The sequence below is a fragment of the Xyrauchen texanus genome, chromosome 24, assembly GCF_025860055.1.
Source record: "Xyrauchen texanus isolate HMW12.3.18 chromosome 24, RBS_HiC_50CHRs, whole genome shotgun sequence".
Lineage (NCBI taxonomy): Eukaryota > Metazoa > Chordata > Actinopteri > Cypriniformes > Catostomidae > Xyrauchen > Xyrauchen texanus.
The window spans coordinates 29,496,145-29,523,779 of record NC_068299.1 but is presented as its reverse complement, the minus strand read 5'-3'; the positions used below and the strand labels follow the sequence as shown (position 1 = coordinate 29,523,779).

Genomic DNA, 27,635 nt, shown 5'->3' with positions numbered 1-27,635 from the left:
AAAAACTGGTACCGAAATTGACAAAAACTGTTCTAAGGGGGGCATAAATTGCCCCTTCATAAAAGAGAATTTCTGACTAAATTAAATGTTTGTAAAGTGTTTCTTATCATCAAATAGCCAAACACTTCTTCCAATGAGAGTATGTCAAATTTTAGCCACATTTCGATGAACTCCCACAACTGCATAACAGCAGAATCTGCTTAGAAACCAAAAATTGAAAAATGAGTAATGAAGCCTATGAATGTAATCATAGGGACTGTGAAGACTGTAATACTATTAAACTGACAGTGGAGTCGAAATCCAAAGCAAGGCTTTGAAACACAATTACAAAAGTGCCCCCCGCTTGACAGTGGACTACAGACAAACGCCTTACACTTGAAGGAAAAAAAAGGGAGAAAATAATATACTGGGGAATTATAATGGATGATCTCATGAGGTTTGGATATATGAAGGCAGGACAGTGATGAGACGGTACCATCCCAGCCCCTTCCTAATGGATGGCTTTACTGTAAGTCTCCTCTCCCTAATTAATAAGACACATACAGTTTCCAGATGCAGGACGAATAGAGTGGAGAAGATGAGGGGTGATTAACGACATAACACTCAAGCTGAAGAGGACATCTCCCCCCCTTTCCCTTTTCACCCCCCCTATTTCTCTCCCTCCTGACATCCTTGGACCATCACCAGTTCCCTGTACATCCCCTGACAGGTGAAATAATAACGGTCGTACATCACTGCCCTCGAAAAGTCCAATAACCTAAATCTTCACTTGCCACACAGCCTGAGACTCAATTACTTTATTGACATGTAATCTTCATAAGGGGGGAAATTTTGAGCATGTAAGGTCAGTCGGTTATGAAGACATATTATCATATTATCTGCATGGGGGTTGTGAGGGCTAGGACCTGACAAAGCAAATTATAATTGTACATGTTACAGGGCTAAAAGCGTATTATGTGCTTGGCTGCTTGAGTAAGACTGGGTAGAGGAATTGGAAAGACAGGGGTGTGCTTCCAAACATAAAGGCAGGATGTCCATTTAAGGGCTCAAATGTGAAGTCAAATATCATCGAATGTACACCCAGCACACTACTCTCATTTATTCATATATATACTGTATCATAAAGGCATCATGCAAGATAAACTGTCTGCTACCTCAATAACTGCTGTGTGCATAGAACATTATCTCATAGTATGTTATGTTTACGTTTTTAGAAACTGTTATCTTTTTGCACTACTGTGTACTGGTCGGCGCTGCACTGTGTCTATTGTCCTGTTCATTGTCAGACATTTGTTGTACTGTCCCGTACTTTGCACATGTTTGCATGTGCACTTTATATAGGTATATATAGGTATTTTATTTTGTTGTGTTGTCTCATGTGGTCCTGTGTTGGTCCTTTGTTGTTGTTATGTAGCACCATGGTCCTGGAGGAACGTTGTCTCGTTTTGCTGTGTACTGTACTAACTGTATATGGTTGAAACGACAATAAAAACCACTTGACTTGACTTGACTTGACTAAAGGAAGGATTATACATTGCTATTGCACTGGGTGATGGGATATTGGAGGATAATAATACCTATTAAGTGCACTATGTGAATGCTGAACCAAAAACAAGAACCCTCTACACTGTAAAAGTTTTCTGTAATTTTAATGTCAAAAGACTGTAAAAATGCTACAGAAAAAATGTCAACTGATTAATGAGTATTAACTGTAAAATATTCTGTAAAAATTTTAATATATTTTAAAATACAATACAGTAGTTTTTACAATAAAATGTTGAGATGTAAAAAGTATGATTTTCCCATATAATTAATGGTAAAAATTTACATTATGTTAAACAAGAGAGTAAATGTCCTTTTTTACAGTAAATTATTGTTTTAATAGTGTTTTAAAGTCCTTCTAAGTCCTCGTGGTGGCATAGTGACTCACCTCAATCCGGATGGTGGAGGACGAATCTCAGTTGCCTCCGCGTCTGAGACCATCAATCCTCGCATCTTATCACATGGTTTGTTGAGCATGGTATTGCTGAGAACTAGCGTGTGTGGAGGCTTCACACTATTCTCCGTGGCATCCATGCACAACTCACCACGTGCCACAATGACAGCAAGAACCACATTATAGCGACCATGACAAGGTTACCATGTGACTGCACCCTTCCTAACAACCGGGCCAATTTAGTTGCTTAGGAGACCTGGCTGGAGTCACTCAGCACACCCTTGATTCGAACTCGCGACTCCAGGGGTGGTAATCAGCGTCTCTACTAGCTGAGCTACCCAGGCCCCTACAGAAAATTATTGTTAAAATTACAGTAAAAAACAATAACCGGGTGTCCTGACAATTCCCTGCATGACCCATCATATTTATATTTTACGGGAATAGTTATATTTCTTCTTATTTTTAATATCAGTTATGTACATTGGGGTGTTCTGTGTTATATTTCATGTAGTTTAGGTAATGTTTATTGCATTACCTTGCAACACCTTGATGGTGTTTGTGTGAGTGACACTGAGCACTGTCTCTACATGTTTATTGGTCATTGCTCCTGGAAGAGCCTCTATTGGTGAACTTTTTATTGGTGTAATTTTTTACACAGGTTCTGTAAAGTTTTTTTTTTTTTTTTACAGTTTTACTGTAATTTTTTTACTTAATTATTCTGTCAACCACAGTTGCCAGTTTGTTGATTTTTTTTGGTAAAAACAATAGGATATTCTTTTTTTACAGTGTACCTTGAATAGAGCTTAAAGTTCAGCAAATATCAGTTGTGATTTGTGCAGTGACTTGAACAGCTGCATTGCCCAAATGTCACTGTTAGTTAACGATTTCAGAAGCCAAGCCTGTGGCTCCTCCACCCCCTCACTCTTTCCCCTCCCAGAGGTTATCTTAATATCAACCATCCAACCCTCCATACTGGTCCTCATCACAATATTTTAAGCTATATTCAGATAAACAGGCCTTAATCTGAAAACAGAAGCAATATTTTGAAATATCCTCTGAACATCCTCCAAACAAACCCGTTCTTCAGACTGTTACTTTTTTCTAGAAGACTACATTTAATATCTCGAGAGTACAACTTCTTAGTTTTTTAGTGTAGAAAGTCACGGCTACTTTAAGGTATAAAAATATAGTATCGCCTTGAGTCACAACATGAACAGGGAAGCCGGGTCACTGGATATGAACACGACTTTTCTTGTTTCCTTGCTGGGGGAGAAATTGCACTTGAGGACATGTGTGTTCATTCCAATGTGTTTTATTTCATGCCATTTCTGTCTTTTATTTGCCTCTTGCTTTCTGAGAACACTACTGTATCTCAGGCTATGTTGAATCGTAAAATAGCTTGCTGGAAGTGGTACAATTTCAAGCAGCTCTCAAGGGAACCTGGTTAACAGAATCTTAATAGTGTCAAGTGTATAGGAGTACTTGCAAAGATCTGAGACTATTCAGAAGCAATCGTATAAAATATGTCCTCTATTTCAAATTAAACATATTTATGTAGTGCTTTTTATAGTCCACAAGTTTGTGCTGGTTAAAAACATCAAACTAAACTACCAGTCAAAAGTTTGGTCACACCTACTTTTTAGATATTAAAGGAATATTCAGGGTTAAGGTCAGCTAAGTTAAGTTCAATTGACAGAATTTGTGGCATAATGTTGATTACCAAAAAAACATATTTTCGAATCGTCCTTGTTTTATTTGTTTATAGCAAAAATCACAGTTACAGTAAGGCACTTCAAATGGAAGTGAATAGGGTCAGTCCATAAACATTAAAATACATACTGTTTCAAATGTATAGCCAAAATATTTTTATGTTTAAAACTGGCCACATCGATTTGTATGGGCCTTACTGTAACCCCATATTTTAAATGCTGTCGACTGAGCTCAACTTGTATTGAACCCGGAATATTCCTTTAATACTATTTTCAACATTTTAGAATAAATAGTAGAACAGAATACAGGACAGCGAGGTCTTCAAAACTACTAAATAACACAAATGGAATTATTGGGAATATTTAGTGACCAAAATTAAAAAAAAAAAAAAAAGAAAATGTATTTTAATTTTAACAATTCATTTATCTATTTTTTTTTTTAAATAGATGTTTAGTTTTGTAAAAAAAAAAAAAAATCAAACCTGGTATAAGCCTTTATCAAAAGGTTTTTAAGAACATGAGAACCATTTCAATTAAGTATAATGAAAAATATATAAATGAGAAACAATGGTAGCAATAGGAAACATGACGTGAACACTTATCTTTGAACACAATGTAAAGTTGACAATTCTATAGTGTGTATCCCACTTGTTCACTAAAATACAAAAAACATCAAACAGAATACAACAGCAGCTAAATTTGATACTGATGTCTTATGTTGGCTAGGTGACCTGAAGTTGAGTGGTTAAACCAGCCGCAAGATTGAAGAGGCATGATTTCCTAAGGAAATGAGGAAAGTACTCATTCAATGACAGCAATCTGGAATTCATTTCGGTGTCTGACCTCTATGACTCAGTCAACTCAACAGTTATAGCGACACAACATGTCAGAAATTATCACCCAATCAAATTATGACAGTAACATAGCACGTCCACTTACATTAAACCTGCTCTCTTTAGTTTGAATTTACTGGCAAATCATTTTGACAGTTTAAAAGTTGCATGCGTCAGAAAGCCTTGTTTGACCTAGTTATTTTCTTATTTTCAGGACTTTGTTTTTACTATTTTGAAATTATCAGAGTGCTGAGGACATGAACGATGCACCTCAAACTACCTGACCTCAAATGACTTGATAAATCATGACATTAAAGGCATAGTTCACCCAAAAACGAACTAACCCATATGACTTGCTTTTTCCTATGTAAAACAAAAGGAGATATTAGGCAGAATGTTTCACAAAAAAAAAAAAAAAAAAAAAAACGTCAAATGGGTTTTGAACGACACGAGGGCAAGTAAATGACGAAAGAATTTGAGTTTTTGGCAGAAAAATCTCTTTAAATTTAAGTGCCTGGTTAAATATAGTATGGCCAAAAGTCTTGCTCCTCTTTTGAGTGAGCCATCAACTGCAGTTAAAGTAATATTTTCATCCATTTGCAGTTTCAATCTGACAGAGCTGATCCGCCCTCTTTTAGGCTGTATGGCAGTGAACGCTTACTGTCCGTTTCCCAGCATTCATATGGAATGAATGATGTGCTAGGTCATTAACTTGTGCTAAACTGATCCTCTCGCAATAGCTCGTGTTCAGACATCAGAGCAGGGTATCTCATGATGGTGTGCTGAGGTAGAGCCAGTTGACAACAAATCAGTAAATTCATCAGTGAGCATGAACACAGTTTTGACAACAGTCCAATGGAGCTTGATGTAACTGACAGATGAGCTCTGTCCCTTCCACTGGAATGATTTCAGCCCAACAACATGTGTGAATCGGAGGAAAGAATTCTTATACATTATTAAAAGTCGGTCATTGTCTCAATTTGCTTATTAATCATAACCACGTTATTTTCACTATTCGGGATTTGTAAAACTACATATTTTTACAATTGACTGTTTGGTGGGTTGCCTGAACGACTAGTTGACTAATCGGTCAGATCAGTATAATTAGGATGGTTCACCTCACCCCGATCAGACGTATTTTTTTAGAACAGATTCTTGTGCTTAAAAATGTTAGATGCAGCACAATGAAAAGAACACAACCCAACCTCAAGATGATTTTTTAAACGTTTGTTTGTGTGTGTGTGTGTGTGTGTGTGTGTGTGTGTGTGTGTGTGTGTGTGTGTGTGTGTGTGTTTTTTTGTAGTTTTTTTTACTTGGCACTGTATTAGAAAAACATGACTCTTCCACGTGTGACGCTGAAAAATGAGCGAGATGCGACGGAAAGGTCATTCGTCTAGTGCATGTGTACATAGAAAAACAATTACAAAACAGAGCAGATGGACACAAATCCCCAAAACGCAGGGGTCGAGACACTTGACATGCCCCCTTAAAATGCAATGCTCTAGGAGTGAGTAGCTCAGAAAACAGCGCGAGTTGAAACTAAACCAAAGATGTATCCTTGAATGCATATGTTTGTAGTGGGTGTGCTTGAGAGGGGATGAATTTAACGATACAACTTCTAAAAGAGGGTTTTACCGTGCAAACTAAAGCACAGCACCTCAACTAAACGTGTCAAAAATCTGACTATAAAATATAGTCTATTGTTAGACAAATAGTCGACCATCATGGCCATCCCTATTACCTATGCAACTTACACTGTCAATGCTGTAGCCAAATTTACGTAATGTTAAATGTTCTGTCTCCTGATATAAAGACATTTGTAAAAAGGCTTGTATGGACATATCTCATAACATGTTTTCATCTGTTATGATGATTAATAAGCCCAAAACACATGATCCATAATTTAAAAAAAGAGTAATGGAAGCTGTCAGCAAATGAATTGCTATAATTTGTAAATCGTAAATTGTATATTGAATCACACTAACAAAAGCTAATGTTGCCAAAAAAAAGGCCTAGCTTAAGTATGAATAATACATTCTTCCAGCATGTATCTTCCACGCTTCAGAATTAAAGCTCTTCAGAGTGTTTTTCTCTTCCTGCAAGCAGCATTTATCTTCATAAACTTTTCCATTGGCCTGTCACATGATCATTATAATGCAATCAGGGTTCATTGTGTGCAGATCAGTTTTGCCATCAGAAAGACAAGTTGCTCAACATCAGCCAAGACTCTGTGTCTCAGCAGCATCGGAATGGAGTTGAAGAACCCCCTGACATGAACACAGTCTTCCACATCAACCTAACCAAGAGCAGGGAAATTCGAGGAACCCGCATCGATCCTGCCGTAAAAATATCCAAACCATATGGCCTGCCTCTTCCCTCATAAATTACAATGATAAAGTTCTGGGGTTCGAGACTTTGAAAGCCACACAAACCTGCATTTAACACTTGGCAGATCTAAAAGCACACAGGAAATACTATCCTGCGTCTCGCATGTCCAAAACTTGAGTCACAAATCACGCACAAATATGAATAATGCTTAGACTGCATTAGCAATCACTTTCAAAGCTGATTAGAACGCAGGCATGGGGTATCCATTTGTGTGATATATTCACTGTCAGTCTCCCGAGATGTTCCAACATAACTGGGAAGCAGACCAAAGCCCCAAGTGCCGCAAGTATGTTATTGCGAGTGGGCTGGGAAGGTTGGCTTCAATTCATGTCCTTGTCCATCATACTGACACATTCTCAGTTCTCAGAGGTATCACTTAAAGCTCACCCATGAGCATTTTGTGTATGTACTAATAGATTATCCAGGAGGGGCTGCTTAATGATGGGTCCTGTAATTTTAATGATTAAAGACTTTAAAGTAATGACATGGAGGCTATCTTCGGCTTTAGCAGTGAATAAACTGTGGTGGCCTAATGTTAAAAGTTATGCACTGCAAATTCGCAGTAGGATAAACACAAGAACCAGCCAGTTACAATGGCTGTTCTTCATTACTATTGTGAATTTAAACAAGGTTCATGAGGGTAAAGTGTGTCATTCCTTTACTACTAGTGGCACCAAAAATAATTGCGGAAATAATGACTGATTCAAACACGCTCCCTTATCTCCATTGTTTCCCTGTCCTCCAAACAGGCAATCCCACCCCAAACACATGAGCCAATGCTGTAATGTCTGACCCTGTCAATGAAACAGATTAGATGTGTGCATGATGACAGGACACTTCTCCTGGCTGTCTGTGGTGGTTTCATGATTCAGTACTGTATTCAGTTGGGAATATGATACTTTGATATATGCCATCATGAATGATTACCATATTAATATATCATGGATTTGGATTTTATCATGGTACTATGGTAAATCTTGGTAATACTATGGTACTTTTTGGTTAGACAAGGCTCGTCAGAAGAACAAATAACATTGTGAAATAGCTATAGTAACTACTCCCTCTATGGGGTGGGAGTCATCTCGCATAGCAGCACTTTTATTAATGGGATGAAATCTGGTCCACATTGCAGCTTATTTTGGCCAAGAACCACATACTTTGGAAGTGACGTTTAAACGACTTGTGAAGAGACCAATCACACTTCTTTTTTCTTTTTTTTTATGTGCCTTTTAGTGTATTAAACAGATTATACCACAGAAAACAGACAAATATCTCATCACTTGATACATTACAACCATTACGATACATACAAATATTTAAAAAATATTTATTTTTATACTTTGCCTAAAAAAACTGGCAAGAAATTGGTTAGTCATCATTTCTGTAATTATTTAAATATGTTAAAACGTTTTTTTTTTTTTTTTTTTGCATTTTAGTGTTAATAAGACACATTTTACATGTATTAATTTGATACAAATGAATACCTGCCATAAAATTAGTGGACATGTAATTACAATTTGGGCAAAATCTTCCAGTGTTTTCCAATGGACTTTTTATAATAGGATCAAATGGGCAGACTCAGTTCACATCAAACTTTATTGGCAAGAGAAACTTAAGTGTACATTGCCAATGCATTATTAGACACTATAAATACAGACATAATCATATTGAATAAAGTTTAAATTGCTTAAGTTTAAAATCTCAAAACTATTATTTTCTCTGGCTGCCGTTCAGTCTCTACAAATATACCTGGCTGCAGCTTGCTGAACGGCCAAGTCCTTTTCAGTCTCTATTGCGCTCATGCTGGGTCTCACTCTTGTGGTTTTACTTTTGAAACTGGATCAGATGAAAGTGAGTGAATGTTTTTTGGCGATGTGAAGAGATACAACAACTTGCCCGTATTTCTCGCATACCTGCTTCACCGCTTGCAGGTGATGTCTCAATTCTCTATACAGTTAATCCGCTCCCGTGTTTATTATGCCCTGGACATGCATCGTACGTAATGAATAAGTGTGCACTGCTCCACACTATCAGTTTCTGTATGAGGATGTGCTGTTGAATCGAGCATGTAACTCATTAACTTTTATATATGCCAATTTTAGCCACAGAAAGTGGGGAAAAACATTTATTGGTGCCTGGGTTTGTTCCTGGCAGGCAGCAGATGCCCACCCCCCCCCACCCAAATTGGAGTCTTTAAGTATGAGCAGTCTGCCAGGAACAACCCGGGACACCTTTCTTCTGTCGTGTGAAGTTTCAGGAAGTAAAAAAAAATAAAAAATTAATATCATATATTTAAGCAATATCACACAAGCAAGAGTGAGATCTGGCCCTACATCAGCACTGCTGTGATTCGGCCGCAGGTCGAGTGCCGTAGGTAATCACAGCAGTGCTGATATAGGGCCATATAGCACAATTGTGAGTGTGATATTGCTTATATACAACAGTTCAATGAACAAGTACAATTTAAAAAATGAGGAAAAACTGAGCATGGTTATAAAATACGCATTTGTGCATGGAACTACCTTATTACGCGACCGATCAGAACCTGCCATTGCTGGTTTAAACAAAATGATGCATCCAAGCCTTCATTTTTAATTAAAAAATGTCACTTCAGACATTTAGTAGCACAATAGTATCACATCTTGTGCTGTTTCTACCAAGTTATTGGATAAACAAGGATGGATGTGTGTGTGTGTGTGTGTGTATGTGTGTGTGTGAGCGTGTATTTATCACTTTGTGGGGACCAAATGTCCCCATAAGGATAGTAAAACCCGAAATTTTTTACCTTGTGGGGACATTTTGTCGGTCCCCATGAGGAAAACAGCTTATAAATCATACTAAATTATGTTTTTTGAAAATGTAAAAATGCAGAAAGTTTTCTGTGAGGGTTAGGTTTAGGGGTAGGGTTAGGTTTAGGGGATAGAATATAAAGTTTGTACAGTATAAAAACCATTATGTCTATGGAAAGTCCCCATAAAACATGTGTGTGTGTGTGTGTGTGTGTGTGTGTGTGTGTGTGTGTGTGTGTGTAATAGCGAAACAGCGATGATGTCAGCTTTCTGAAGATCAGCTTTCTCAGTGGTAAAATAGTGTCCAAGCTGGGGTAATTGTCCCTATTACGCAGTAGCCAGTGCGCATGTCCTCCACCATTTTAAACAACACCCATTGTGTAATTAATCAGTCTGTTGTGTCTCTCAGCTGTGATGAGCCGTACTGCTGAAGTTGTTCGTTTAAAGCTGTTCAAAGCTATTTCCTATCTTTAGTAGTAGTAATACAAGTGATAATGAAGAGCTGTTTTATTTAGACACTGGCTGAAGCAGATTCAATTCAATGGCTCATATTACACACAAAAATTATCTTTTGCCACCACCTGCTGGATAACATATGTAATGTAAAAAAAAAGACAAACAGAAGCTCTTAACACATATGCACTGCTCTTACACTTTAGTTTAGAATGGTACGAACATAAGCGGAGTGAAACGCACAGTGAAGCGTCGGAGTGCTGATAATGTCAGACCATCAGTGCTCATGGAACGTCTCTCGTCCAATCAGATTCGAAGACCAGAACTAACTGTTGTATATCACATATCTCATATATCAGTACTTTCCAGTTGTGTGTGCAATCTGAATCAGATGTCAATGAATGGACCATGGGAGGTTTGTGGGTGTGCCATCTGAAGCTTAAACTAGAGTGGTACTGAGACCATTTTAAATCATAAACACTACATCAGCCTTGCAAAAGCATATTTGTCTTCGAACATTCCCAAAGGGGCACAGCTCTCATTTGATATTAACATGCCTTATTAACTAAGAAATGATCTTGCACTTTTATGTTCAGATGAATGCACTAAGTGCAAACATATATTTTAAGTGCTATCAAAACAAACACAACCATCTTGACTGTGATGTTGAAACCTTCTCTACATTCAGCGTCAACTTCTCAGTTGTGCCTTCAGAGACTCATTCCACTACATCAAACAGCAGAGTATGAGGGGGAAAGAATGAAAGAAAGACAAATAAACAAAAAATTGTGTTGCTGGCACATCCATGAATTTAACACAAACAGAATTATTCAACAGATGCAGTGCCAGCTTATATGGAGATAATGACACTGAGGACAGAAAAGCCACCTCAGAACTGTTAGAGATGCCAAGCTTGAGTTGAACTGGTGAAGCTGTTAGGGAAGTTAAGTCTGTCCTGGTGTTTTAATCTACCTTGTGCTAAGGAGAAAGAGCGGTAGGGGTGCATTCCACACTCTTCATCCAATCTCTTTGTTCAATTCTTTCTTTTTGTGATAGACAGTGAAGAATAGCTGGAACGATCTGGCTCTACCTCTGTCCTCCTACATTAATCTCTATCTTCAGACTAATGGATATTCATGCTCCTGTGCCAAAGCAGTCCTGGGAGGCCCACCGTGACCTCTTGAGAGAAATCATATCATATCATCTCTCTCCAACAAAAGAAACAAAAGCTGTCCTTGCAAAGAGAGGCCCCAAAAACAGCCCCTGGCAGCTCTGATGGCCTACAAGAGTCAGCTCAAGGCAGGGGTCTTCCACAGATGAATTGAAAGTTATTAAAAATAATTAATCAGGGCTACAGAGGACAAGGGATATCCAAAGCAGATGTATGGGAGTTCTATCAAATGACTAAAACAAATAAATATCATAAATTCCATTTTTCATTCTTGTAGAATAGCAGAGCATTGCGCTAGCAATGCCAAAGTCATTGTTCGATTCCCAGGGAACTAACAAATTGATAAAATTTTTCCTTGAAAGCACTGTAAGTCACTTTGGATAACATTTCTGCAAAATGCAAAGATGTAATATAAATATTTTCATGTGTAGGAGTTTTTTGTTTTTTTTAACACAACTTTCCATCCATTATGTTTTGGCATGCGATCTGAAGAGAGCCAAGGTGTAAATCTGAAAGTCAATATAAACTTGCGTAATGACCATTTATTTTTTATGAGAGCTCATTACTTAGCTGCAGCTGAAATTATAGGTGTGTTGTTTTATATAGGGGTTTTAAAAGACTACAAAACACCCAAAAATCATTATACAGAGATCCTAAACACCTCATCAGTGCACAAACTGGAAAACCCTTTAGATCTTAACATTGTCACGCAGCAAATATCTGTAAGACAGCTCTCCCTCATCCAGATAGCTCAGTCGAAAACATGTGTCAACCATTTGGTCAGGGACTATGTAAGAGAATAAACATGTATACAAGTAATGGGTATTATGTTATATTCTTTCTTATTAAGGCACAAGCGTAACCCTCTGGTTAACAAATTTATGATTTTGAAATGCTGAAAATATAACAACTACTTTCAGAGTAGTTATTGGTTCTGTTCCAAAACCTTGTGAGCTGCCTACATAAGCAACATGTTTTAGGTTCCACAAAATATAGAAAGTCACACAGGTTTGGACTATCACTTTAAGGATGCTTGTCAGATTTGGATGAAACTGTCAATTTGAAGAAAAGTTTGGAAACCAGTTTCTAGTAACATTACAGTGAAAAATTTGAAAAAATATTCCACAGGCCCAATAATATATCAATCCTGAGTAAAAAGAAGCAAGATCATGGTTTATTAATGTCTACCTTTGCTATTTCACAGCATTTAATCCTGAAAGGATTATTAGTGCAGTGTAGTTACAGTATTTTCAGTGTAGAAAGAATTTAGATAACACGTTCTGTACAGTAAGAGTAAACTGCACAGTATCTCTATTTGGAAGTGTGTTCAGAGCTTGTTCTCTGTTGTCCATGAGAAAAGTGCATCACAACTGTCAAACACAAAGTTGCTGTGCAGTGTACACGCGCAGAGATGAGCACCAGTAGTCACGCATGCATGCAATAGGCAGAGCAAAAGGCATTTAATTTAACACGGATGATTACATGGATTTATACAGTAGGTACTGATATATATTTTTGCACTAATATAAAAATGTATACATAGAAACTGATGTCATATGAGTCCATAAATACAGAATCACCCTGAAAATGACCATCATCACAACACAGACAAACTCATGTTACAACAATCGCCAAAATTCACCACAATGAGTTTTCTTAAATTGGAGCTGCAATTCTAATCTTGAAATATTCACTTGTCTTGGTGTAAAATGAAGGCATGACGAAAGTGTTTGGCGCGCTTGCTGCGGCAGTCATTAACTCGACTCGAGTGAAAAAGCGCAGATGTAAAGTTCAGCTGTCGAAAAAGTCCCATTCAAAATTCTCTCATTAAATAATGCATTTATAAAAATTAAAACCATTAATGTAATGAAACGAATGTTGCCCATTTTTACAAAGTTTAAAAACTAAAAATTCACTTGAGTAAGAGTAAAAAGTACCCACTATTAAACTTACTCTTAAAAGTAAATGTAGTTATAAATACTATATAAAGAGTAAATGTGTTACTGCCAACCTCTGATGTTAATATATAATTTGTTATAATACATGCTATTTCTTTGATGGGTAGCCTATACAACTGCAAAATGTACTTACTAAAAGAAAGGAAAACAATATGTACAGTATATATTGAAGCAGTCTGTCATAACTAGTCTCCTAAAAATACAGCCAGTAAGTCAGGATTCCAAACTCCCAACAATAGGGTCTATTCCAAAACCTAATGAGCTTCCTTCAGAGACAGCATTTTAAGGCATCATATGTGCGCTCCAGACACAAAGGCTGTTCCAAAAGGGTTGTATATTAATTTAGCTGCCTCTTAAGATATCTTGTTTTGTCCAAAATCTCTACCAGAATGCACTGTGATGAGCTTGGTGGAAAAATGAATCCAAGATGGTGGACGAAGCAAGAGAAATTTGGACTATAAATATACTTATAAATCATTCAATACTGAAAAGTATCATAGTCATAGAAAACTGACTATTTTACCTCAAATGTGTTTGCTATGCATATTTATGATCATTAGAGTGTCGTGTCTCTCAGTTGTTAGTTGAGTGTCCCGTGTGCTGCGCGCTATTTGAAAGATACGTGGAGCTGCCGTATATGAAGAGAGTTGCAAATCGCACAAGACAGTTGCCTATGTAGAAAGGAGACAGCTCACTAAGTTTTGAAACAGACCCATAATGTCAACATAATGCCTGACAGGCCAGTCTGGAGCTTGCTTGAGAATAGTACTCATCAAGGGAGAAACATTACTGGTAGAATCATCATGAAACAGGCTTTAGAATCTCGTTGAGCACGTACAAGCACTTTTACAATACCAAATGCTAAAGGTGCATTTAAAGATTGACATGAAATCTCTGGAAGACACATCATAGTCCTGCTAAAGAAGAAATAACAAACAGCTTTAACCAGCTTAAGGTCTTAGCGGGTTTAAACGAATCTAGCTGGTCTCCCAGCATAAACAAGATGGTCTTCAGCTGTTCTAGTTAGTCTCCCAGCCTGGCCAAGATGATGTTCAGCTGATGTTCAGCCAAAGGCTGGTTTAAGCTGTCTTTTTTCAGCAGAGTACAGAGAGAATGATGGGTTAAAGAGTGTATATCCAAGTTTTGCTTCTAGTATTTAGTTAAATGTATTTTGTACACATGCAAACACATGCTTACAAAACGGTAGAGTGAAGCAGCTGCTCAAGAGGTCATAATTAAGAGGTGACTCTGCCAGTGGCAAAGCTTGGGGCTATTGCATATCCACTGGGCTGTAAAACGAGACAAGCAGCAGCACATCAGCAACACCAATACAATTTATCTCAATTACACAGGATCGCTGGCATAAATATCTCTGTCTAGGGCTGTGTATATTAAACATGGCATTTTAGCTAAACAATGTGGGTGCAGATCCAGACTTTGGTAAATGAGTGATGCATGCTATCCAGATGTAAGTTAATGGAGGGTAGGGAGACAAGCAGCAGGTGCAAATCTCCCTCTATCCTGCTGGGCTCTAAAAGTTAGTGCTTAGGAACCACTGCTCCATCATCTGGCATCTCTGTGACAGCACATTTGTCATCATTTTCACATATTGGGCAAAACATTTACTGTTTTAATGGCGCCCTCTCAACGGTTCCAGATGTTTGTTTATTTGTTGTGCCACGACTGTAAAGCCATTTATTCTTCATATGCAGTCCTGTTTTGGGGTTACAAATCAGCAATGCAGTAATGATGGCAAACTAGGCGAATAAAAAAGTGCATGATCCCTGGGGGGTCTTCAGTTAAGATTTTCTCTTTGAAGGCTGCCTGCCTCAAGGGTTTAGTTATGTGCCATTTAAAATACAGTCAACTCAGCTGGAGCAGGGCCCAGAATAGGAGCATTTAAAAGCGGTGTGGCTGATGGAGGAGTACGGTTTCACCCTCGATGGCCTCTGGTTAGCTCACCATGGTGAAGATGAAGGATGGGAATTCAAAAGTGGTGGTCGCTTCCTGAAAATGTCCAAAGACATATATGGGGATTTGTATATTTTCCATTTCAATTATTTATGAAGTTCCAGGGCAGTTGTGTGACCTACTGTAATGACTGTTATTAATATACCTATCCAGAATGTGACAGTGGTGAGCGCGGTGGCTCCACTTTATTTAGTTTTAATTTGTGCTTGCGAATAGACACATTTTCATCGATGACCAGTGCTGTTTCTTGGTGTAGAAGCATATTTTAGTAGAATAGTTGGACTGAAAAATGTACATTCTTCATTATTTAGGTTACTATTCTTTAATATTTACTCTCAGTTTCCAATGAATTTCTCTTCTGTGAAACACAAAAGATGAATTTGAAGAATATCCTGGACAAACTTTTCCATATATTTAAAGTGAAAGGGAACTTGGTCTGTCAAACTCCAAAATGACAAAAACACCCTTAAAAGTATCAAGAAATTGGTCCATTCAACTTTTATGCAAAATGTCAAGTCTTCTGAAGTAATACAATATAAAAATTCTCAAGGGATTTCACATCAAAACTTATGCAAAATGTGTAATAGCACCATATTTTATTGTGGCTTCAGAGGACAATTGTTTGTATGCACCAATTTTATATAGTTTTTATTTTATATTTTATTTATTTAGTTTTAGCTTGACAGCTCAGTCCCCATTCACTTTCATTATAAGGAAAAGAGCGGTCAAGATATTCTCCTTTTGTGCTCCACAGAAGTAAATGTCATATAGTTTTAAAATGACATAAGGGTGGTAAAATGACAAAATATTTAGGTTTAGTTCACCCAAAAATTTAAATTCTCTCATCATTTACTCACCCTCATGAAATCCCAGGTGTGTATGACTTTTTTTCTTCAGCAGAACACATTTGAATAAAAATAGAAACATTGCTTTGGTCAGTAGGTCCTTAAAATGCAAGTGAACGGTGATCAGACTTTTGAAGCTCCAAAAATCACAGATCTTATAAACATCATCCATATGACTCCAGCAGCTTCTAAAGCGATACGATCACTTTTGGTGTGAAAAATATAAATATTTAAGTACTTTTTAACTCTACATCATCACATCCGGTCAGTGGAAGTATGCGCATGTGACATAATCGTGTGGACATGTGAGACAGCTGAGATCTGAGGCATGTGTGACACACCCGGAAGAGCAGCGCTGTTAACTGAACAGGAGGAATGCTGTACAGAAGCTTCTTTGGGTTTGGTATAGATCTGTATTTGTATCTGTTTCATGGTGCGTTTGTGTGTGCTTCTCCTGGATGTCTCAACCGAGAGGAGAACATGAGATTTTGTCTGTAACATGGCAACGCAAATACATCACACGAAGACCACGTGAACTCCATCCTCTCACGAAGCTTACCAGAAGCGATGGTTTATAGTTAAAAAGTACTTAAATATTGATCTTTTTTTCACATCAAAAGCAATCGTATCACTTTAGAAGACATTAATTTAACCGTTGGTGTCGTATGGATGACGTTTATGCTGACTGTCTGTGGAGCTTCAAAAGTCTGATCAACATCCTCTTGCATTTTAAGGACCTACTGAGCTGAGATATTTTTCTTCATATAAGTTCTGCTGAAGAAAGAAAGTCATACACACCTGGGATATTATGAGGGTGACTAAATGATTTTTGGGTGAACTATCCCTTTAAGAGAAACTTTGGTCTAGACTCAGATGACAGGCCAGTTTAAAACTGGTGGAAGCTGACAGCAGCCCTGCTTCCTGCGGCCACTCTTCCCCCATCTCCAGACTCTCGTGGTTCTCCCTGACATGCCGGTCCTGACACACACCCTCCATGCTTCTGCTTTTCCCTCTTCCATTTCCCTCCGCCAAGCATATCCTGTCTGCCCGCTGTGTGTCCACTTCCCAATTTCCCCCCAAAAAACAGCAGACAAGGGTCTTATATCCCAAAGCCAAGACCTCCCCCGATCTCCAGTGCCATGAACATAACCAGTCCCCCACTTCCTTCCACTGTCTACTGTAATTACCCATGGCACCTTGGCTCTAGGGGCCTGGCGCAGGTGACATCAATTGTAAAAATACTGAGAAAAGGTAGATCGGTTTCTGTTTGAGACAGCCTGCTGTCATATACAGTGCTAATCCTGCCGGCCACTGGAAGCCAGCAAGTAACATACAGCAAACGTGACGGGAGGATAGGCTTTTACTTATGAGTGTGTGCCCTAATTTCAGTCATTCTACTATAAAACAATAATATACACTACTGTAACAGTTAAATGTTTAGACATGTTTGACTGACTTTATGTTTCTCATCATTTTAAAAACCATGCAATCTAAAAGTAAACCATGCTACTTTATACATTTCTTTATAATGGATGAGTTGGACTGGATAGTGAAGGAAAACCAGCAATCAACTTGACAGCATACATGGGAACTCATTCAATACAGTTTGGTTGAGAGAATGAGTGAAACTAAAATTGAAGGTTTGTTTTTATTTATTTAACATTTTTATTATTAACATATTTATCATAATTCACATCCTTCCATTCATGCTATTTCATAGTTTAGATGACTTTACTATTATTCTAAAATGTGGGAAAAAGTAATAATGAAGAATGAGGTGTCCAAAGGTAAATACACCCCTTTACATTTCCACAAAAGCCCAATGAATTACAGCCAATCCAAACACATGGCTCGACTTCCTCTGACAATGTCTTAGAGGTGAACTGCATTTTTTAGAGTCATGGCTATTCTATTAATGCATTTTCATGGCAGAGCCAAAGGTGGGATTTAGTAAAGAGTTACAGTGTCGGACCTGATGCATTAAGCAAATAGAATAGGCAATAAGTCAAGATAAATAAAAATGGCATGATAAAGGCAGAGGAATAAAACGAGGCGAAGGACGAAGATGAGGGCTCGTGTTATCTAACGCTGCAGTACAGTATCGTAAAAATAACAAATGGAGAGTGTCAGCTCACCGAAATCTAAGAGGGAGAAAAATATTTCATATGTCAGCTACGTTCACCTTTTAATGGACTATTCTCAAGCAGCATGATTTTGACAAAGCACTGGGCTTTCCTCTACATCACTTGAGAGGTGCAGGTCAGCCTTTGTGAAATAGATCTGTCCTTGGTGGGGGGCTGAGAGGCACACAGCTGACCTCGCATGAAAGCACCACCACCACCACCACCGCCGTGACATAAAAACAGAGCTTTGCATTGCTCAGACAAAAGAGCATGATAAATGTGTCCTGCATAAAAGCCACTCCTCTCATAGAGTTCAACACATCAAAACAATCCATTCTGCAGAGCAATTGAGGCTACGTTTGTTTAGATACTTGCCATCCTTGTGAGCATAAACCAGCCAGGTGAAATGTACGCATTTTGTGTTTTTGTTTAAATAACACTAACCTTTGTGGTTTCTGGCATCTCTGGATCCCCGTGGTAGAGGGGTGTACAGTGTGCTGGTGGATTCACACTTCGGATCACTGCCGCCATCCTGGAAGAAAAGAGTTTGAACAAGGGTAATTGATTTTTGGGAAGTTGACGTCCTGCACACCCTCCTGCTGCTCTCCATCTAATACTATTTTGAACAGAATTTTGCTAATTCCTGTATACTTACAGTATCATGCATGAAGCTTTTATAATTTCATACTAAAGCTGAAGTGTGTCATTTGTCCACCACTAGCATCACCAAACGGAATTCCAGAAAACTCCCCCCATCTTCCATTGGTTGTACAAACAGATAGTCCTGCCTAAACTCACATAACTGGATAAGCCAATGTTGCGGTGTCAAGCTGGAAGGGTCACTCAAATAAACAGAGGAATGTTTTGATATAGCCATACGCAAATGGATTGCTTATAGTTCACTCTGCATATTAAACAGAGATATGAGAAATAATTTAAACACTGGAAAAACTACACACTTTAGCTTTAATTTAAAGACTTCATTTGTATATATATATATATATATAGGATACATTTATATTTTTTTGAGATTTTCTCACAACACAGGACCATTTAAAAAACACAAGTGATGAGAAAAAGTAATTAGAAACAGCAAAACAATCAAAAACAAAAACGTAAAAGAAATGAAGGCCAGTTACACAACCTAAGATATACACTTTCCTTTATATGAAATACAAATACATTTTACACTAAAATGTTGATTGAAAGAAAACTCCATGTACACGTTCTGCAACAAGTACCCACAAACATAAATAAAAGAAAAGAAAGAATGTGAGAGAGATTTCACTGCCATGACGAACTGTCCAAATGCCATAAATTTTATCAGTGCTCAGGTGAGGAAATGTTAGGAGCACCGTTCTTATTTTATCAGGGTGCAGGACAAGGGCAAGTTTCATTATTTTGCAGGGAGGGGAGGACCCTGGCTTTGATTACCTGTCCCCTGCCTGTTTAAGAGATGGGGCCACCAGGGGAAGGGCCCCCACCACCACTCAGCCATAAAGAGCCCCCCGGTCATGCCGGGTCAGTCTGCCACTCACTCACACACTCTCTCGCTCCCCACACACGCTGTTATTTGTTGACAATCCAACAGGTGGCATGAAATTACTGCTCTCTAAAGGCCAGACCTGAGTTTAAGTAAACTCATCTCTCACTCACTGAACTCAGGAGGCGACCTTAAAAATACAAATATATTCACATAAAGGCCAATGCAAAGACAGGAGAAGATTCGAGGAGAATACAGATCCTCTGTGCACTTCTGGTGGGTCACAAGTGTTTTTTTTTTTTCTCTAACTCCATCTTCTTTCAAGGACCAAAAACACACTACATCATAATATCTGATGCCCTTGCGAAAATACCCTGTGCTTCTGCAGGCAGAGATTCATAGATCATTTAATCATAAAAAACAAATAAACATTAGAGAAGGCCTTATCATTTAAAAAAAATAATTATTTGTTGCAAACACCGAGCTTAGCTCTGAATGTATTGTGATATTCATATAAAAGGAATACAAAACAATCGTCAATGTAATTATTTGTTTAATGAACTGTATTATGTGACGGAAGCATAGCTTATTCTGATAATCAGTATCAAGAAATTTGACTATTTATTGAACATTAGTGTATTTTATCATATTGTAGTTGCTGAAATCTTAAAATAATAAAATGCAACTCAAGTGTATTCATTCCAGTGCTTTTACTAGAGTTAAAGGAATAGTTCACCCAAAAATTACAATTCTGTCATAATTTACTCAATGTCGATCCAAACACATTTGACTTTCTTGTGCTGATCACAAAAGGAGATGTTTCAATAAATCTACAAGTCAGTCTTTTTAATACAATGGCAGTTGATAGCGAGTCACGTTAAAGCTTGTGTATGCATGTATGCATCATATTTCAAGTCTGAGAATGGAAAACGATAAAGCATACTGTTCAATGGGTTTTGGTGAGGAATTCATGTCATTTTTCAGAGAAAATGTGTCTGTTGAGAATTCATGAGTACTATGAAAGAAGCTTGTTCTCTTTGGCTTACATGTTCACACAAGAGCTTGCGTAGTTAATTTTCTCTCTTGGGTGAACTATTCCGGTCAGCAGCAGTATGCATGTTCATGTCATGAGAGGGATTATCTAAATCACTGTCTGTGATTTTTTGAGCTTCAAAAGTCGGATCCACTTGCATTTTAAGGACCTACTGAGCTAAGATATTTTTCTAATATTATTCAAATTTGTTATGCTGAAGAAAGAAATTCATCCACACCTGGGATATCATGAGGGTGAGTAAATGATGAGAGAATTCTCATTTTTGGGTGAACGAACAATTTAACTATGGTAATTTCACTGTAATGCATACCCTTGAGCATCTTATTAATTTTATAAAATGTCAGCAATAGCAATATAATAAAAAATACATCAGTATTCAACATTTCTTTAAACTGATAATTGGACAAAAAATGTTTTCCCCAAAATGTTAATATAATTTATTAGCAGTTCTGGGCAGATTGCTTCAGAATTGTAATCAGGCACTGATTCCAAATAACTTGACAAAAATTGCAATCAGTAACGTAATCTCGCAGATAACATAATACGATTGCTTTTGGATAATTGTATTTTTTTGTCATTAACATTTTGTATTGATTCCAAACTTAATTTAACACAAACAACACATGAAAACATGGACTCAATCTTCTATCAATATATGATATATTCCAGTACTAAGTCTCTCTCCCATAACTTCTTAAGAAATGTTAAACCCCCATCCCCTAGAATCTGAATTAGCCAGGAATATTACGCTGAAGCTTCATGACCTTTTCTAAAAGAAGCAAGAACCATCTCAAGAGTCTTTGCCACTTTAGGGGGCTACGTAGTCCACCCAAAGGTGGTACAGAGTAGATGGCGCAGTTGTAAGTACCTGAAGAATTGATATCTGGGAATCCCAAACAGCTGTATAATATTTTCAAAGGATCTCAACTCTCCAATTTCATACAGGTCACCCAGCATAGTAACACCCTTCCCAATGCATTCTGTCCAGCAGAAAGGGGACTTGTTAATGCACAATTTAGGGTTTAACCAAATACTTGCTGCAACGTTCAGATAAATGTCCGAATTGAACACACAATACATTTTTGATTATACTAAATGCATGTGCGAGACAACAGGGTGTGTCTTTAATTCTCCGGGCAGCTTGGTAGGAAGACTTTGCAATGGCAAGATAGGGGCAAGGACCTCCCTTTCAATAAACAGCCAGGGAGGAGCTGTCTCAGGTGGAAGTGACCAATGCGCCAAATGTCTGAGACCCACTTGCTCACATCACTTGAAAACCTTTTTATTAAGGGGTCAAAATGAACTCAATCACACAAATTTGCTGGGAATAAAATGCCCAAATACTTAATACCCTATTTGGGCCACCGGAAGGCACCCGGCTGGAAAGCCGTTACTGGGGAGTATGCTGTCAGAGCCAAAGCTTCGGATTTCAACCAATTGACTCTCTATCCTGAGATCTTAGAAAAGGAATGAATAATTCTGTGGAGGCAAGACATAGATCTAGTAGGGTAGGAGATGAATAATAAAATATCATCTGCGTAAAGCAAAAGCTTATGTGCAATACCTCCACCCCTTGAAAATTATCCTTCTTTCTTAATGGTTCCAGGGCAAGACAGAACAATAATGGGGAAATAGGGAAACCCTGAAATTAATCCAATTTGTTTGTACCACTGCTACCAGGTGTCTATAAAGTAATTTAATCCATCCAATTTAAGTAATCCCATACCTGTAAATTTCTTAAAAAGATAATCCCATTCTACCATGTCAAACAACTTTTCGGCATCAAGTAAGATGGCAGTGACCGGAGTCTGGTCATTCGTCACTGGCCAGATGATATTGATGAAATTTATGGCAACATATCAGTGCCAATAATCTGTGTGCAATTTTGCGTGGCTTTAATCTGTAGCGCATGCAAGCATCAATAATGCTCGCAGATTATTGGCATTGAATTGCTGTCATGGAAACACCTAATGTTATCATAAGAGCTATGGCCCCAATTAAAACCCTCCTGATCTATATGTATAAGAGAAGTCGTAACTTTACTCAAACAATTAGCCAAAATTTTTGACAGCATTTTTATGTTTAGCTGGATCAGGGAAATTGAACAGTAACTCTTACACTCGCTTGGATCTTTTATCCTTTTTAAGAATCAGGCTAATCCAAGTCCTATCAAAAGTGGAGCCAGTTCTGTAGCATAAATCTAAAAAATTCAACAGCAAAGCTGTCCGGCCCCGGAGCCTCACCTTTAGGCAAGGCTTAATTACTTTGCCAAGCTCCTCCAAGTTTACCTCAGAATCAAGATACTTGTTTTGCTTAGTCGTCAGTTTAGTGAGTTCTAATGGTTCCACAAAGTTTCTAATATCTCAGTCAGTAGACGAAGACGTGGAACTTCAAAGATCAAGATAGAATTCTTTAAAAGCATTATTAATATCAATGGCTGAGTTAAATATTTCACCACCAGCAGATTTCACTGAGGGAATGGTAGAAAAAGAATCTCTCTGTTTTATGTGTCTAGCAAAAAGCTTTTAAGAAAATAATTAACCCATTCACATTCCACGTGGAGAGAGATAATCCCCTCATATTAACAACTGACATTTTGACATATGAGAAAAAATAGATTGTGTCAAAAAAAACAAAAATTCAATTCAATGTTTTTCCAACCTTAGCGCAACAGTGAAACCCTAAACTTCCCCCAAACCAAAAAAACAGAAAAAAGAAAAACGTGTGCATTAACCCTGCGTACGACAGCGCCAACCGGCGTCCATCACTCTAAACTCAAACAGTCCATGTATGCCGACGAGAGCCCCTATGACAACTTTGCTGTCAAATTGCTCAAGTCCAGTGCTTCTGTAAAAATGTTGTGAGACAGAATTACATAACAGAAGAAACTCTATAATTCAAACTCCAGCCAATTGGCAGAATAAACACAAAGAATGTGTTTATTCCTTCCCATAACTGTCCCGAAGGTCATCCTTCATAAAACAAACTCCAGCCTGTAGTGGAACCAGCACAAAAAAGGGCTGTTCAGTTTCCTTGGACAGTCAAATGAATGTTCAGTGAGCCGGCTGTTCATGAGTGGAGTAGATGACCTATTCCTTCTAATGTCCTGCAAAGAATACTCCACAAAAAAAACTCCAGCCAATAGGAGGCATAAACACAATGAAAGTGCAATTTCAACCGCACACTGTCCCGAAGGAGTGCCACCCCACAAAACAAACTCCAGCCACCAGGTGGAACCAGCATAAAAAGAAACAAAACAGGTGCTCAGTTTCTTCGGATGGTCAAGTGAATCCTCAGTGAGTCAGGTCCACTAGACTCCAAAGTGAGCTCCACACAATGACTTAATCATTCCATAGGCTTTATGAAGGACATCGCTTGTTGGGGACAAGTAAATACTTTGAGGCAATCCTTAGAATCAATTCTCAACCTGGCCTGGAACTTCAGTGCAGAGCGACCCTCCGTCAATGCAAGAGTTTCTTGAAGGAGTGTTATTCCACAAAACAATCTCCAGCCGCTAGGCCAACACAAAAGGAAACAAAAAGGCACCCAGCTTCCTCAGACAGTCAAGTGAATGTTCAGTGAGTCAGGCCCACTAGGCAGCAACATGAAAATCACCAATGACTTACTCACTCCATTGCAAAAAGGATGGTGCTTGCTGTGGGCATGTAAATATTTTGTGGCCATCCTTAGTATCTATTCTCAATTTGGCCGGGAACATCAGTGCAAACGCAACCTTACGTTGGTGTAAGAGTTTATTGCATTCCTTGAATCAATCACGTTTCCCTCTTGTCAAATTTGACAAGTCTGGAAACAAGAAAATGTTGTAGTCTGCGGCTCTGTCTGGGGTATCAGCTTGAGCACGTAAGTGTCTTTTAATATCTCTAGAGCCTGATGATTTTGAATTCTTTCACATGTTGACTTCATAGAACAGTAATGTAGCATGGTGTGTCGAATCTCACCAGTTTAAGATGCAAAAATAATTAAAAACAAGCTACGCGCACAGAGCTCGCCGTTCACACATCCGACCCATGCATGGCAATACGCAACTCCCACTTTTGGATAATTTTTTTATTATTTCCAACCAAACTCTTTTATTTGATGTCACTTGCAATTCTTATGGAAGTTTCTAGAAATATGGACAGGCTTCCAAGGCACGTTACACAAATGTGGTCATGGAATTTTGCCATTTTACAAGCGCCATGCTTGTGTGGTAAGAGAAGATCTGTTAAATTTGTATCAAATTTATTGCTAAAGCAAAACCGCATTTTGAAGTCGAGTACAAAAGCAATTCACAAACGAAAACTATTTTTACGCAGCTAATATGACTATGAATTTTGCATTTTTAATATGAAATGACGTGTATTTGGGCATTTTGATGTGTTTGATGGACAAAACCCTTCCAAACACATAGTGACAACTTAAATAATACTTAAAATGTGTTCATCAGGTGTTAAAAAAGTTAAGAAAACATGTAAACATATCTCCAAACACTTCTTTAAATTTGACTTTGAATCCCTTGCAGTTGACAGAATATTAACCTTCGGAAGGCAGAGTTTACTTTGCACAGTGATGTGTTTTAGGCCACTACATTTTCACCTGTCTAATGATGAGTATCAGGTCTGTGTGCAATTTGACAACTCTCCCCCTCTCTGAACATATTGTATATCGTAGTTAGGCTGAGTGAAAAATGTAAAAATTCCACATAATGAACAATTTACAGCTGTTGCCTAATTAACATGTAATCATGTATTTCATAAGAAAGTAACTGTAGTCCAATTACGAGTATTTTAAATTGATTTTCATAATACAGATGACATTTAATCAGTTACTACCCAGCACTGTTGCTTAGCCTAACTGTAGGCTGTTTACTATTGCCAAGCAATGAAGCAACTTTAAAGATGAAGTGTGTAACTTTTTCACTGTTAAAATACTTTCTGCTATCCCAGCTCAATATACAGAGATGACTATATTTAAGCAAGTTGCAAGTTAAAGTCAAAAACTGTAAATTTGTTTCTGTGGTGCTATAAAGATTTGAGTTTGTTTTGAGCGACCCGTCCAGCATGATACAACAACATTGACTCAACCAACAGCATGAGTTCGTGGCTGGACTGTTTGTACGATCAACAGCAGATTGGGGCATATTCAGAAAGATTTCTTTTTTTTTTTTTTTTTTTTAACACACTTCAGCTTTAATATAGAATGTGCAACCAAAGGTTTATCAGCATTTTCAATGACTTCAGACATAGCTAATCCATTCAGAACTGTGCTGGAACTATACATTTGAAATGATATATATAAAAAAAAAAATAAAAAAAATAAAAATGCAACTGTTGTTTTGAATCATTGCAGACTGTGATTATGACAGGAAAAATAGGATGACATTTCTGTGTTTTTTGTTATCTTAGTGCTAATTATCACTCTCATTGCACAAATCCAGTGGGCTGGGGTTTCAGAGTGTGTCAGCAGTTTCCTTGTTACCGTTTCAGTCTCCACTGGCCATTTGGCTTTAATATCCTCAAGCAGCATTTTTAGTGTCAGCTTCAGTCCGCCCTGACTAATTTCCTCTGGACCTGACAGATCAGAGGCCTTCCCCACCAAACGGCCCTGTCCCAGCCACAAAGCCGCTCGTAATCCCGCTGCTTGTCTACAATTAATCTTCCCAGTTGTCACATTATTAACACCACCACCCACAGACAGGGGCCGGCTATGCCCCACCGGACACACAGCACCCCCCCTCCAGCCCAGCGGCCGGGCACGTCAATCACATGCTGTGTGCTAAAGTCGCCTGCTGTCAACATCAGAGATACCCCCTCTCTTCTAACCATCCCACCCCTCCCGGGCCAAGTCCGCTGATCAAACACCTCCCCACCCTTGAAGAAGATTAATCAGAGCCCTCCCTCCCACTTCCTCCACTCCTCTCTTTCTCTTTATTCAATGAGGCATCCTCAAGATGAGAAAGGAGGCCTGCCTCATAATGGGAATCCCAGCAAAAAAAAAAAAAGTTAAAGGAAAACTCTGTTTGAATGCCAGCTGTTATCTTGGGGAAAAGGGCAGGCGGACAAGAGCCTTGCTTTGATCGGCATCCTTAAGATTTTACACAAACATAATCACAAGCCAAAGGGTCACCCACCCGGGCCCTTTGAATTCATTCAGTCTGAAAGCTTTGAGCACGCACAGGCAGTTAAGAGCTTCTCCTTTTCACAGAGCACTTTGTTTTTCATTTGCTTTTAAAAGATATACATAACTATCCATCACATAAATGACAACTTGTGTGCTTAGATCTGTCCCTTTTTAATGAGTGATTGTAGTGTGAAAAAGGATTGTGTTCTTGAGCAAAATACAATAATCTTTTTAAAAATGTGTAGAAAAAACATGATTTGATCTGTCTCAAGACAAAGTGAGCTGCCTACCGAGGCAGTATTTTAAGGGATCATAGGCATGCTCCTGACGTGAAAGATGTTCCAAAAGCTACTTTTCTCAGTTAAAATCCACACAAATCTGTTTTTTAGTTTTCTAACGTTATTTTCCAAAGAAGGAAAATTCTATTCTAAGGAAAGTGTTTCCAAAATGTTAAATTTTCAAGTGTGAATAGGAGGTGTAAACAAATCAATATGAATGCGTTTTTAAAAGAAAATGTATTAGTGTGGATGAAGATTTAGTTATGCTACCTAGGATACCTCGTATTTGTGTGTGCTACTGTGTATTTGTGTATATTTATGCTTATTCAGCGTTAGCTTAGCAATATTAGCATGCTATGTCAAACTCTATTGCTATCCAAAGTGCTATTTGTGTGCTGTGCTGAGTTGCTGTCTGTGTAGAACGTTCCTAAACGTTAATTTATGTGGTTCTATGAGGGTTAGCATGCTACCTTAGAAGGCAGCTGCCTAGGTAGGCAGTAGAAAGTGAGGCTGATCACTTGGTT

The 27,635-nt window shown here is 38.1% G+C and overlaps 1 protein-coding gene across 1 annotated transcript in view; it reads right to left on the bottom strand.

The window, feature by feature from the left end:
* Positions 1 to 27,635, bottom strand: part of lrmda (leucine rich melanocyte differentiation associated) — a 414,887-nt gene that overhangs the window by 27,725 nt on the left and 359,527 nt on the right. Inside the window, exon 6 of the mRNA XM_052089535.1 lies at positions 18,621 to 18,708. Coding sequence (XP_051945495.1) covers positions 18,621 to 18,708 — 88 coding nt within the window. The remainder of the gene's footprint in view (positions 1 to 18,620; positions 18,709 to 27,635) is intronic.